The 14,413-nt window shown below is 40.2% G+C and overlaps 3 protein-coding genes across 7 annotated transcripts in view; 1 reads left to right on the top strand and 2 right to left on the bottom strand.

The window, feature by feature from the left end:
* The window catches only part of IRSp53 (Insulin receptor substrate 53 kDa), a 53,323-nt gene extending 43,424 nt beyond the window's left edge, over positions 1–9,899 (top strand). For 2 of the 4 annotated variants that reach the window (XM_066282007.1, XM_066282008.1), the window contains 11 exons: positions 2,470–2,531; positions 3,593–3,664; positions 3,988–4,125; positions 4,732–4,797; positions 4,860–5,051; positions 5,104–5,326; positions 5,384–5,639; positions 6,413–6,599; positions 6,694–6,988; positions 7,188–7,317; positions 7,412–9,899. In XM_066282007.1, the coding sequence (XP_066138104.1) occupies positions 2,470–2,531; positions 3,593–3,664; positions 3,988–4,125; positions 4,732–4,797; positions 4,860–5,051; positions 5,104–5,326; positions 5,384–5,639; positions 6,413–6,599; positions 6,694–6,988; positions 7,188–7,317; positions 7,412–8,675 (2,885 nt within the window). In that variant the 3' untranslated portion in view covers positions 8,676–9,899. The remainder of the gene's footprint in view (positions 1–2,469; positions 2,532–3,592; positions 3,665–3,987; positions 4,126–4,731; positions 4,798–4,859; positions 5,052–5,103; positions 5,327–5,383; positions 5,640–6,412; positions 6,600–6,693; positions 6,989–7,187; positions 7,318–7,411) is intronic. The other 2 variants (XM_066282009.1, XM_066282010.1) reach the window with 2 other exon arrangements.
* Positions 1–11,518, bottom strand: part of LOC136339063 (ionotropic receptor 75a-like) — a 72,195-nt gene extending 60,677 nt beyond the window's left edge. The window contains exon 1 of the mRNA XM_066282016.1: positions 11,095–11,518. The gene's annotated coding sequence lies outside the window, so the exon portion shown is untranslated. The remainder of the gene's footprint in view (positions 1–11,094) is intronic.
* Positions 11,519–11,769: 251 nt separating this feature from the next.
* On the bottom strand, positions 11,770–14,028 carry ArgRS-m (arginyl-tRNA synthetase, mitochondrial). Of its 2 annotated transcripts, none has more exons than XM_066282018.1 (6): positions 13,901–14,028; positions 13,017–13,844; positions 12,639–12,969; positions 12,462–12,586; positions 12,184–12,407; positions 11,770–12,126 (listed from the first exon to the last, which is right to left on the bottom strand). In XM_066282018.1, the coding sequence occupies exons 1-6, from the start codon at positions 13,934–13,936 to the stop codon at positions 11,976–11,978; spliced, it is 1,695 nt and encodes a 564-aa protein (XP_066138115.1). In that variant the 5' UTR covers positions 13,937–14,028; the 3' UTR covers positions 11,770–11,975. The 2 variants fall into 2 exon arrangements, with proteins under 2 accessions (XP_066138115.1, XP_066138116.1); XM_066282019.1 differs by having other exon boundaries at positions 12,036–12,138.
* Between the last annotated feature and the right edge of the window lie 385 nt (positions 14,029–14,413).

Here is a 14,413-nt window from a genome sequence, read left to right as displayed (position 1 = left end):
GATACTTTCCATTTCCATACGCTTTCCATTAACGCAAAAGCCCTCGTTATAAACGATCTTCACGTATCACTTTCGGAGTTAATTGGAAATTTTCCTGGGTTTAAATTGAACGGTCGAGTTTTGCCTTCGGGTCCCAAAGGTTTTCCTCTGTCGAAGGGATGTTTTAATGCAATTCTCAACATATTCATCATTGTTTGACGCGCGTTCCATTAATAAACACATATCGTACTTAGAACGACGTATTATGTTCCATTAGAATATTACGCTCCGCTTAAAGTTTCCTCGAAAGCGGGGAAATATGCGCAAATAGAGTTTTTCATATGTAGGAAATGCGATATTAACTGCAACACTCGGCGAAGCTCGTCCGGAATATTACATTTTCCAGACCCGGATTAATCCCTTAATCTCCCTCAAATATATAATAGATGTGCTTAAAATTCCTAGCTCCTTGTACATAAAAACGGCCAGAGCATAGATAAACTTCGCGCAATCGGCAACATCTGCTTTCTCAACTTTGAACAACTTCCTGTATTGTGTGGGGTAAAAGGGAGTTATTATTTTCTTAGGCTTTTCCCTTCAATCTGCCGCTCCTGCCTATAAATGGCCGCTTTCTATATCGTTTTCACTTCGGCTTTATCGTTTGAATCTTTTGTTTTGGAAAAATTCTTAAGTCTGTATCTCTCAAATGTCCATTGCCTTCGTAATGTGTAATAAATTTTAAAAATAACACTGATAGCCATAAAACTGGATATATGTTCTTAATGACCCATTGCTCGAGCCACTAAGCTGCAGATGTTCTGTTTTGTATCGGCTTTTTTCTTGTGCTGCACTATACAGAGCGATAAACGGCAGGAGTTTTACAGCATAGGTATTCAAGGCACAATATATCGGCGTATGTCACATACATACAAACTGAGGGCTTTAGGCCGCCACTGGCATCGCTATCTCCCTGAAACAGAGCCCCGGAATAAATGGGGACACGTCCTCGCTAAAGCCTTTTTATGAGGAAGTGTTGCTGGTAGTTTTTCTTAATAAACTGGGGATTTTTTACTGGTATTTCAGCCGCAGGAGTTGTTCCTCCGTTACAAATGAGGCGGCACTTTTTTCGCTCGGCAATCTCGACGAGATTTAGCTGCAAACTTCAATATCGGCGGATATTGTGAATTATGGCTTCTAGAAGCCGGGAGGAACCCTAACGGCGCCCTAAATTTAAATCGAGAGCTTATCATAACCTCAAATGCCTTTATAGCTCCAATTGCGCCTGAGGCGGATCGAGCGGTATAATATGTATAGGTGTAGTTTGCCGGTTTAAAGCTCATCCCTCTGCAATAACTTGTAACACAAAATCCCTTTATTTCGCAAAACAACGGGCTAATTGGCCTCCTCAATCATTTGTCACCGATTTTTTTCTGTGGAAGCACATTTGGGGAAAACACCTATACCAATACTGAGGGACAATTTCTGGAGAAATGTATTATAGTAACGACGCACATATCACATATTTTTCCAGTTTGCGAGATTGATAAGTCTCTTTGATGACTCGGCACTGTTGCTGTAACAGCTTAGTCATGGAATTTAAGTTCAGCCTGAAATTAACAACCTTGTTGTGTTGAGCAACCTCCTTATGTCCCTATTTTGTTCATGTTTTGGTCTGTTGTCTTATTTGAATAGAAAGTCCTTTAAGCCTTTTTGCTTGTTGATTATAGTCTAGCGATTACCCTTTGCCCGGACATTCGAATGCAAATTCCCCCAAACCCCACTAACAACGTTATTCCAAGGAATTACTCGCTTTACTTGCCGAGTGCTCTGGGACAAATACCTGTAATTCTCGTGGAACTGTGAAATACATTATAAGAGCACTGGAAGCTCGCGCAAAGCGTAAACCACCACCTCTATATTATAAAATACTTAGGGGTTAAGGGCCCCGAGGGGAGCATCTCAAGAATCTTCCTCAAGTGTGCCACTTCAGTCCTTTTTCGGGCGGTTTTGAGGCATCATTTTGCATAATTTTGCAGCCAGTTTTTTGGCAATTGCGAGAGATATACTTACTGGACTAGCGGGTGGTATTAAAATGCCTCGAAAATTGTGTTTAAAATGGGGGAAAGCACGTAATCGCCACTTTTTAGCGGACATTTTTCGGCTTTCTTGACAATTGGCGAATGCAAATTTTATTCGAAATGGACATACAGGGTATTTATCTAAAAGGTCTGTTAATTTCCATCGCCATTTTTAAAGCTCTTATACAGTGGTGTGGATAATAGAGAAGCATAAATGCTGAAGTAAGGAAGTTCCTGATGTAGCAGATATCTTGACAATTCGGTATATGTAGTTTCTTTTTCGTACACACCCAGTGACAAATTTCCTTGATTGGTTGTTTTCTTGCGAATTTGGTGAATAAACCGTTTTACGCGTTTTACGGACTTGATCCATAAAAACGTATATTAAAGACTTCTATTGTTGGTATTTCAGGTGTGGCTTTGATGAAAATGGTTGAGGTGTACAAGGAGATCCAGGACCAGCAGATGAACATCGTAAGTTTCGGAATTTATTCTCGAACTTGAATCAAATACGTAGGTGCACACAAGGGCGAAAGTCAATTATAAAACAAGCCCGAATGTCTGGCAATTATTAAGCAAATAAAGTTCCGTCTCTCGTCGAAATTAAGTTAATGGGATTATTGCAAAATGCAAGCTACAAACCGTTCGTTCGGAGATATTTAAAGTTGGAATTAATTAAAGTTCGGGATACGCTGTTGACGAAGCCATTTGCCCTGTTCGCAAAGTATTAATCAAGTTTCCTGCGAACAGGTATATTTAGATTTGATGATTTATTATTAGGCGATGAATGTAAAGCCTTTTTTTGCATCCCTTTCCGAGGTATAATTCGAGCAAATCCCGAACAACGAGTCAATTCACAAAAACATCTTGTTAACCCGGGTTGACAAATTTATTCATTAAATCGGCCGCAGAGACACAAGAAAGACAAGCGAGCGAAAAAAGAGAAAAGCCAATTAAAGCGGAAGAGGTGCCGGAATAAAATCGATTCCGCACAGAGCGTAATTGCTTTTCGGACCAGGAAAACGAACCCTTGACGCGCGACCCTCTTCTTTAAGTGCCATCAGCCACCAGAATACGATTATGTCCAGTGCTAATGGTCAGATCTCTAGCAATAAGCAAACGCTTCAGTTTCACTGAGGCGACACCCTTCATTTAAAAAAAGAGGTCAATATCCACATTAACACTTGACCACCAGGCTTTTATTTGATATTATAATAATTACTGTTGAATTCGCTGTTTGCGTGTCACACACGAGCGAAATTTCACATAAACTAAACGCGGGGGTCATTTGCAAACTTGTTAGTGTCAAAATTTGCGTCTCTCGTCGCATTTGTTTTGACAGTGTCGGTTTGGACCGTGCGCTTCGCAGAATCGACTATTAAATTTATTTACACTGGGGGAGATTGGAACGATTAACGTTTCGCTAAAATTGCCCGCAGTTAATTTTTAATTAATGGTTCCCGACTCCGATTCCCTGCGATTGATTCGCTCCATTTTAAGTGGATTAAATTTAATAATGATCGTTGTTTTCGCAGCTGAAAGCCTTCTACGTCGACCTCCTCGTGCCCCTCGAGACCAACCTGGAAAAGGACACGAAAGTCGTCCAGGTGAGTAATCCGGTGATTTGATTAGTTACTGTACACAGTCGGGACTAATTAAAAATCCACTTTGCGACTCCCTTAATAAGGTTGGTTCTTCGAAGTAATAATAAACCCCAGATCGCCCTTCAAACTCGCAACTTTCCTAAGTCGCCATAACTCCCCCGACTAAAGTTGTTAAGCCCACAACGAACTGAGATAATACCGGAGGATAAACCGTTGGGAGAGAGGTCACCTGACCTTCGGAAATTGTTATAATTGAATTACAAGAGAGGAGGAGGGTTGAAATGTCCGTTTTTAGTCACACCTAATGGAGTCTTTGCTTATTTCAGTCGGAACAAAAGCGGTTCCTGCAGCAGCACAAACAACGATCAGAAACGTATAGCAAAGCAGCGGCAATTATGAAGAAACAACGCAAAAAGTCCAGGGGCTCGACCAAGGCCGGACTCGCTATGGACAAGGAACTTAAGGTGAGATTTCCAGAGCGGGAAAAGCGCGAAATTAGATTTGCGGGGGCCTTAACTTTATAGTCCTTATGCGGTGTTCTTGGTAATAAGCGTTAACTGCTCGTTTTCTAATCCTTCGTGTATATTCATAACAGTAGAGGTGGATCATGTTACCATAAGCCTGAAGCCAGCCATGTAGCTACTCCGTATTGTTCAGGCCTTGAAATAATTATAAAATCAACCGCACATAGGCAAAAAAACTTACTTGCTGATTTGGTTATACTAAGAAACAGAAAAATGGCAATTTTTCCGAATTTTATATGTCCTGCACCTATAATAATTCTTGAGACATTATTAAAACTCTTCGCAAAATTTAGCATCTCTATGGTCAAATCAATAACCAACAGAAAATCAACTGGAAATCGCTTAGTCCAAAGCTTTCTAAACAAACAATAAAATTCACCTCGTACCTTAAGCCCCTTTGTTGCAATTTAATTCAATGGAGCTCTGAACCTTATTTAAACGTTGACCCTAGGATACGCCGAAGGTGTTGGAAAGGGACCGTTATTGTCGCACTCTTCGACCTTTCATTTATTCAGAAAAGATACTATAACCATCGAATTGTTTCAGAACATGCAGGTTTTAGAGGAGGAGAAAACGAAGCTAGACGCTTTCTGCGAGCAGAGCTTAAAAAACGTACGTTACAAAATCAAATTGGAAAAACTTCACTTCTTTCGGTTTTTGCTCTTGTTTTATAGGCAATGACCCAAGAAAGACGCAGGTATGGCTTTGTCTTGGAGCGGCAATGCTCTCTCGCCAAGCACTACCTATCGTATCACACCCATGGGGCCGAAGGCTACAGCCAGAACCTGGACAAGTGGTCCGAAGTGGCCAAAACCAGGGAGTACCTTCCCGACTCCGTCGAGACCGTTTTTAGTAGCAGAATCCGAGTAAGACTTCCCTGTTCTATAGATTCGTTTTGCATTAAGTCTCAAATTCTAGCAAATCTCTGTGTGGCAGGATGAGGACTTATACTCAAACCCGCGCAGCCCCAATTTTGAAGAAGACCGCATAAGCATCAATTCGCAACTGCGTAAGACCAAAAGTATGGACGCGTCCTGTCTGGACATCCGCTCCATCGCCGAAGTGGGCTCCCCCGTCACCACCATGTCTAGAGCTAAGTCCGAGTACAATCTCAACTCGTCAAACGCAAATGGTGTTCAAGGTATAATAATTACAATTTTCAGTGGAGGATTGGGCTTTTAATCATGCGAACGGTTAGATACAGATATTACCCCGACGAGGCGTCCAAAGTCCATAGCGGTGCCCCCGCCGCCCACATGGGACGCTCAGTTAGCGCGCGCCCTTTACGCCTATCTATCCAGCGGTGACAATCAGCTAAGTTTTCACGAGGGGGACCTTATTGCCCTCATTGGAGAGCGCACCAAAGGGTGGCAGTTCGGGGAGAATTTGAGGACACAGTGCAGCGGGTGGTTTCCGTTGGCCTATACCGAGATTTTGATTGACGACTCCATGAGGTTAGTCTAATCTATAAGTCCTTCTGGGTAAAAGAAGACGAGGAGCGTAACGACATTGTAAAATCTATCTCGATGATTTAGCAATGCGAGTAATTTAACACAAGTTTAACACTTCGGAGTAGGTAGAACAGCAGTTTTATTTCACTCCTACGCATTCTAAATATGTTGAAAGGGCAAACAAAAGCTCGTACGGTATACTCCGAGTGGAAATTGAAAAAAGGCCGGTGGTAGGAAAATACAATGAGGTAAAATTGTCAAAAGTAAGTAAAAATAATTACATGTTATTTAAACTGAAAATATGTGATCGTCCATGCAAAACGACACGAAAGTTTTACAAAAAAAATAATTCACGAATTTTTATCGACTTCTATATAAATAACCTTCAGATGGGTGGCACCTCACTGACTTTTCCACCCACTGTATAACAATTCAGACCCGCTTTAAGAAAAAAAAATGGCGGCATTAAATTCAATTCTGCCAATGTTCGAACAGTAAATTTCATCCGTAAATCCACGATAAAAATTTAATAGAATAAAGTGACAAACCGCCCGTCCCGCTACTTTAAATTCCTCCAATAAGTTTTCGTTCTTTCACGGCCGTCAGCGCATTCCCGGCTCCGATTCGGTCTGAATTATTGTCCGCATACTTTACGTGTTCATTCCATTATTTGTCGCCATTTGTAAAAGTGAACGCCGTCATTTGTACCCCTACAAATAAAAAGAGCGTATGATTTTTAAACTTAAGTCGTTATATTGAATCGTTGTTTTTGTCAGCTCCCCGACACATCGAAGCGATGCCAGTCAGCAGCACGTGCCCACCACGCCCACCAACGTCATGTCGTCGTCACTGGGTTCAGGTGCTCAAATCGCCTCTGGCGGTGGTAGCACGCTCGATCAGCCTTCTAGAATGTTCGGTGACACCCTGCACTTGCACCGCTCCTCTAATAACGCCACCAAGCAGGTAGAATGTGCTAGATACTCGCTTTTTTCTTCTCTTCTGGGTGTCTTTGTTCTTCTTTCTCCCGCCTATTCGCAAATAACAGAATCCATTTCAGATTCGGCGAGCGATCGGTACTAACAACATCCCCCCACCAGCCGCCCCGGCGCCCGTTCCCACTCCGTCCTTGCCCTACCAAAAATCGGGCACCAACATCCCGCAGTCGCAGAGCACCAATTTCGGCACAGGGCAGTACTCGGCCCCGGGAATAAAATCCTCTGCTTCAGCGTTCAATTTTTCCAGTGCCAATTCGACCACGGGGCCGTATTCCACGCATCCGGCTCCAGCGAGAGAACGACCTTCGGCTGGTTCTGGGTTGCCATTGCATTTGCAATCCAAGGGAGGGAAAATTGGTGAGTTATACTATTGTTTCTGCAATGAATCTTCAGGCACTTTAAAATAAGCATTAACGAGTTGATACTGTGGTACGTTCACCGTTTTTCAAGAAAGATTTGGAGAACGCACTTGTTGGCTTCGGCCGCCTTCGAACTCTTCAGAATAACGTAAAAAGTGTATTGTGACTAATTTTTATGATTTGTTTGTTATGTACAGGCGGCCCCGTGGGCAATGTTTCCCTCCACTCGAGCAACGATTCCGGATTTTCCAACGACCCCCCTCCTCAACCCGAAATCGACTATTCGGATGACGACTCGATGGCCGGACAAACCAAACTGCCGGCTCGGTAAGTTTTTCTCAATTACTCAGTAAGCACGCTTGGCCTTTATCCTTTATTTTGCTTGATTTCTTTTTTATTTATTTTGCTTCTTTTCGTTCAGCCGCCCCAAAGGAGATCCGAACAATAACATGGTGCGTTCGCCTAAACTGTCCAACAGCCACGGCAACTTGATGGACGAGCGTTACTTGACCTCTGACGCGGCAGAGGTGTCCAAAGTGAAGGTGAAACGCACGAAATCCTTCTGGAAGTTTGGCAAAAACAACTCCGACTCGGAGATCCTCGAAGGAATGGCTCTATGGCGACATAGAGACTTGGTTGATCTGAGCGAGGAAAACAACAGGAATAACAGCCAGCAAAGAGTACGGAGAGCTAGTAGGGATCAGTCCAATGATTCCGACAAGACCATTAATAATAAAGACGCAAATCTCCATCACGAGAAGAAACACAGCCCGAAGCGACGAGAAAGTTTCAAGGAGAAACCAAAAGCTGAAGTCAAACCGCAGGAGCAATTTGAGGAGAACATTTACGGGAACAAGCCGAATTTCAAAGACCAATTCATGGATGACGATGGTGATGGGTTGATGTTGAAGACCGTGAATCGCAGAAATATTTTGAAGCAATACAGCGACGATTTGACCGCTGGAGAGTCGGATTCGGCTTCGGAGATGACCATCAGCGACGATCCGTACGACTGCATTGTGGTGGATGACCAGAAGGTCAGAAAACGCAATAATGGACAATTCCCGAACGTGGCAGAACTAGGTAAAAAACTGGAAAAGCTATCCAAGACCAGCAAGTACTCGCCTAATAAGTCAGAAACACAGCTGAACAACGTTAATCACATCAGGAACAGTATCAGAGAGAAGAACGAAGTGAACGTGCGAAGGAGTAAATCGAGAGAGAAGGAGATGATTGAATATCATCAAGAACAAAGACGCTCTTTTAAATCTTTTGGAGTAGACCAGGAAAACGGGGAGAAAGAGCGGTTTGACGACCGCTACTACGCTCAAACCAAGAAAAGAAACACTCAAAAACCAGGCGTGAATGCTGACATGAACCATAACAACAGAGACAAAGAAGCGAAACAGCATTCGAAGTATTATGACTCGACCAACGATGAATTATCTGAAGTGGGAGACAACAGGCAATTTCTGCCCAGGACTAAGCTTTCTAAAACCAATAGTAACAGCTCCAAATACGATGAAAGCATCAGCTTAATGGATTATGGAGAGACCTTGCAAAAGCGTTTGAAAAACCCCGAATTTAACTCCAAATACGACGAAAAATCCCTACAGAATGGAAACATGTATGGACCGTGGTACGATCTTTGGGGACTAGACGCGTCTACAGCGGCTAGAAAGTAGTTATGTGGTAGTGCATGCGCAGAAAAGTAACCTTCCGACTACAACGTTAATGTTTTACCCTGCTTTCAGGTCACCCTGTAGCAATGCAAACTTTGCAACGATAAAAGCAAGAAAACCTAGTGCCGACAGGAATAGCGCCCTTATACTCGAATGAAATTGTGTGTAATATTTTTAGTCATTTCTGTATATATTTTAAGGTGGTTGGGAATAGGTGCAATAATCCACAGGTATTGTTAGTAGATCGTATTTAAGGTGACGTTCACCAAAATGTCGAAAAAAAATTAATATGAACGGTGCAGTTTTGTTTGAATGGAAATTTCATTGGAGACTCTTTGACCAATGATTTGTGGTAATTTTCCACTTATTTGTGACCAGTTTTCGCTAATCATTCACTTATGAAATATCCACATTGACGAGCTCTTTTATCCGTAAATTCCAGACATGTTGGTGTTACTAAAAACTTATTAATTATGGTTTTTCCTTTGTATATTGCCACTTTTCTCGTATAATAAGCATCAAATCGTTGTTTGTTCGATAAGCCGCGATTTGTTTTAAATAAGCCCTTAACGAAGTAGTCCAAGTAGTATTTTATTTTGTATATCTGCTCGTGCTATACTGCCACACAGTTCCAAAAGAAAACTTGTTGATGAACTGTGATTTAGGGTAGAAAATGTAAAATTTGACGCTTTTTAAGTATTTTTGAAGTTATTTTAAGGTCCCGTTACCTATCATTTAAGTACTTGTAGCGGTTGCACCATGTTCAGTGAGGAGTTAGCGTAGAACAAGAATCAAAATTAATATTTCTAAGTCGTTTTTATAAGGGAAAAAGCCGAGTTTTGTTGCTTTGTTATACCGTCCATGAGAATTTTAACTTTAAGACACTAACCATTTATTATTGTCAGTCTGATGATTATTGTACTGTAGCAGTTGTTGGATGTTTAGGAGTAATGCTAATGTGAACTAACTCGTAATTAAAAAGGAAGCAGAGTCCTTAATTTTCTAACAAATAAGATCTGTGCTTCCCTGTCTCATTATAAATACTATACGTACTATATTGTTTTGTATAGGTGTATTTGATATGGTTATTATTGTTACACTGACCGCATTCAACCGAAACCACTGTTGTGCAACGCCTCACCAACAGTTGTCTCTGCTGAACGCCGCCATTATATTGCTGTATATCATTTTTATTAAATATTACTCAATAAACAGTTTTATTGTTTACACGACTAGCATATTATTTATCGCATCTCTCATTACGCAATCAAATGGCTCTTATGCTGCGAAGGTGCATTCTCCTTGCGATTTCACTTGGTTATATTTGCCTTGGATAATTCATTTCCTTTCTGTCTCCCCTCCAGAGTGTGTTTGTTCATGTCTCCTCAGTACTTAACCCCTGAATTGTTCCGTACGCTACAGCGATGTACGGGAGAAATGCATTTGGTCTTTCCTTTGATATGAACTGAAACTTATATAAACTCGAAAAACCCGCGATAGAGCACGTGCATCTGCCAAAACAAATTTGGGAATTCTTAATGAATTTTAATACAAGCCGCAAGGGAGATTGATGTCGCGACCGCTCTGTATCAAAGATTTTCCTAAACACCCCCAATTTTTTTACTCCATTTGCCACTTTTCCCTGGGCGCTGATTTATATCTCTTTTTCATCAGGGCTCCGCCGTAAAAGTACCCGCAAGGGAGGATTTTCCTTTTGTCGCTAATAATGCCTTATGGCATATCATCCTCGGGGAAAAAGAACTCTAGTGTTTGCTCAACGAGAGGGATTATTTAGGGTTGGTCAAATGGGAAATTGCTGCTAAAATATGTCTAAAGCGAGTGAAATGCATGTAGTGTTTGAGTAAGACTTCTATTTGTTCGGAAGAAAGCTATTTCAGTTCTCCATGCAAATGTAGTAAATTGAGATAGGAACACAGTGTGTCCACGACGTGGATGTTCCGGCGCCGTACATTCGAAAAAATAGTGGATGATCATTCTTGACAATTGAAATGTCATAGAATGAAATTAAGAGTATCATATTAAAACTCATAAAAATTGCTATGAAAAGGTGGTTTTAGGTTTCATCGATCTCTTGCCATAACTTGAGAAAAAATGTAACTCGAAAATTTCGGATTTTTTCAAATAACTGAAAAACCAAAAAATAATTTTGATATTTTGTGTGCTCGGGAACTTATTCCCTTGAATGCAAAACTTTTCTCTCATTTAACAAAGATTGGACAATATATATTGAGGTTAACACATCGTACGATCGACGACAATCAAAACCAAATCAAAATCCGACACAGACGAAAATAAATCTTAAAATTAGTTTTTGTTTTTACAAGTATGTGCAACTTTGAACAACTACAGCACAAATTCCACTTTTTCGCGTTTTTTTTAAATTAAAAATTGTTATTCCTACCTTAAAGTCCAGCTCTGTCCTGATCAAACTCCCGCGTAACCATCGTCCCTTTTCGGCATTCCGAACATAAAACTGGTAGAGAAGCAACGGAAACTAAATTTTGAACTGGCGATTTATACGTCTTTCCAACCCGCACGTTCCCGAATGAACACTCATTAAATTTCTGTGAAATCATACAATTTATCACGCAATTTGTCAATTTTTTGAAAAAATAATCCAAAATTTGATATTTTTCAAGAGCGATCCATATGAAAACGCACAACAGGTGCCATTACCCGAATGTTACTCTTTTGTTTGCAAGACCTAGTTGACAGAATCATATGCAACTGTCATATTTCATGGCGATTTGAATTTGTTTTTAATCCAGCATTTAGTTCACCAGTTAGTGTCAACAAAATAACATGAGCAAGTGACCACTCACCTAGAACCCATACCGGTTAATTCAGATTAGTTAAAAAAATTTTTAAAGGTTTTAAACTTTAAGCTAAAAGCGACATTTCGCTAGTTTACCTCCAATAATTTTTTAATTTTCATTGATCCGTAATTGACCGACCAAATATTCAACCGATTGCAATTACTAGCCGGACATTTGTGACCCCTGGAACAAATTCGCAAACAAAACGTTGCAACTTCTTTGTTAGAAACTCATTTCCACAGAATGGATTTAATAAACACAACTTTGTTGAGCTGACAAGGGCGGTTGTTCAATATGACAACGTCTAGAAATACACTTTCGAAGTTTTGTATTTGAATTGCTAATGTTGAAGTTACCAACCAAATCCCACAGAGTTTCATTACGATGCAGAAGCGATGTTTTATTAATTATTTTAATGAAATTTAATATATTCTATAAATATCTACACGTTTTTCCTTAAGAAATATCACATTTTGTTCAATGGTTTCAGCCCCAAAACGGTCATCCCATTTTTCAGAACTTCGCGGGCAGTGTTGAAGAGCAGCAGTCGCTGTGCAGCAATCTCCGGATCTGTACCTTTCACCTTCAGGTACTTCAGCGCCTTGTTCACATGGTTGCTATTAATAAATCTAATTCAATCTAAAGCCGGTTTTCAAACACTCGTGGAAACGAACCATAAGTTGAATAGATAAATCACCAAAACGCAAGCCTCTAGTTGCTCATTAGCCATATGTAACACTTCCTGGAACCTCGCCATCTCTTTGAGCAATATCGTTACCTCATCTTCCTTCAAAATCTCCGCGTTGCACAGTTCCGCAGGCTTTCCCCCGAAGTTTTGTTCTAAACTGTGAAGTCGACAGTGGGTATATTGGAGTTTCACGCCAGTGTCACCCTTAACCTAAAAGAATTTCCTGTCAAACGCAGGTTTTTACTTTTTAGATGGTTTGAGCACTTGCAGAACTCGGTCCCAGCTGAACTCATAGTCCTTCTGTCTCCGCTGCTTCAAGTCATTTATTATGACACAGCTCACTCCCAAGATGTCAGAGGTTTCCTCATCACTTATTGGCACTTTGGTGGCTTAAAAACAATTTATTTTTATTTTAGAGTTCATAGAGAATAATCCACTTACTAGGAGACTCAATTTGCCTCTTCACCACCATCTCTTGGCACTCATTCAAGATGTCCTTAAGAAAGATGGCAGTTCCTTTCCTAGTGCTCATACCTCCAATCCTACCAAATTTAACATGTATTATGTTGTCAGACCATGGTAGATCCATTTTGTTGATAATGCTCTTTAGAGCATTGAAGTGATCACTTTGCCCATTTTCAACCACATAATACATTTTGTCAAACTTGAATTTGTTATATCGATCAATTGCTGCAGCTATATCTCGAGTTAGGTACAATGTGGTTCCATCACTTTTTATGAGTGAGACTGTTCGATCACCTACATCTGCCACCTTTTACCAATTTAAAGTCTAACCTCTTAGACTACACACAAACTTACCTCTTTCCCATCATTTAGCTTCCTCAATATTTGTTTGTTCCTCAACACTTCTATAACATGACCAATATCCTTAGACCCATACATGGACTCATAATTGTACTCATCAAAGGTCACTCCCAGTCTACTATAGGCCTGTGACAGTTCCTCTTTTGTAAACTGAAGAATTTTATGCCAGGACTCCAAATCCTCCACCAAGCCATTCTCCAGTTTCAGAAATTCAGCCTTGGCCTTTTCCAACACTCTTGGATCATCCTCAGCCAATTTATTAGCATGAACATAGGATTGATACAACATCTTTACAGGGTCAGATTTCAGAGCATCGAGATCATAATTCAAACTCTCTATACCCACTTTAATGAATCCAAACTGAGTGCCCCAGTCACCCAAATAGTTCAGTCTTGTGACTTTATTCTTCATAAATGCATTGACGTTACTAAGAAAGTTGCCTATGATTGTCGATCGTAAGTGGCCAAAATGGAATGGTTTTGCCACATTAGGAGAACTATACTCTATGACTATATTCTTTGGCTTGAAATTCAAATCCGGGCAGAAACAGTTCTCTATAACATCTTTCATGAAGACGCCCCGATCGACCTCGAAACTGATCTTTCTATTGGCCCTGTCGTGCACCAAATTGACGCTTCGTATAATTTCATCAGGCTGAATTTTAAGTATGTGGTTGATGTTGGTGATACCTAAATCAGTCTCAAGGATGTTGAGAGGTAGAGTAAGGTCAACTTTGCCTTTTTCTTCGGGGTTTCCTACCCGGATAAGGTTTTGCAGTTGCACTGGGGAATATTTAGTGGATTTGCCCAGGGAGTCAATTATCTTAAATACGTTTAATAAGAGCACAGAAATTAAACCCTGATTAATTGGGTTCTTACCTTTCTTCCAACGTACAATTTGAGTTTTGTAGACATTTTAATACAGAGTAAATGAGAATTTTAAACTAAAATTCAAGGAGAAATCATTTTTTAACAGGGTTTCCGGTTTTAAACATAAATATAAACAAATGTATAGGTTATATTTACATTCTACGACAGCAATCGTTACTGAAACCATCAAAATGTAACTAGCAACGTCGAATTTTAAATATGATAACATTGGAACTGTGGGACTCTATGCTTATCGAACATTTTACAGGAGACAAAAAAGTTTGAAAATAAAGTCAACTTGTGGTAGAAACATATTAAAATAATTCATACAGGGAGTAACAAAAATATCAAAGTTTATTTACGAATCACATGTCGTTTTTAATATTTCCATGCATTAAAAATATATTCCATTTACGTGGAAACACTCCGATTTATATATTAACTCTAAATTCCTAAATTAATGAAAATCGATAGAAGAATTTAGTATTTATTTTGAAAAACTATAGTAATTTGACAACTTTG

This window comes from Euwallacea fornicatus, chromosome 5 (genome assembly GCF_040115645.1).
Source record: "Euwallacea fornicatus isolate EFF26 chromosome 5, ASM4011564v1, whole genome shotgun sequence".
In the NCBI taxonomy this organism is placed as follows: Eukaryota; Metazoa; Arthropoda; class Insecta; order Coleoptera; family Curculionidae; genus Euwallacea; species Euwallacea fornicatus.
This window is presented reverse-complemented; position numbering and strand designations above follow the sequence as displayed.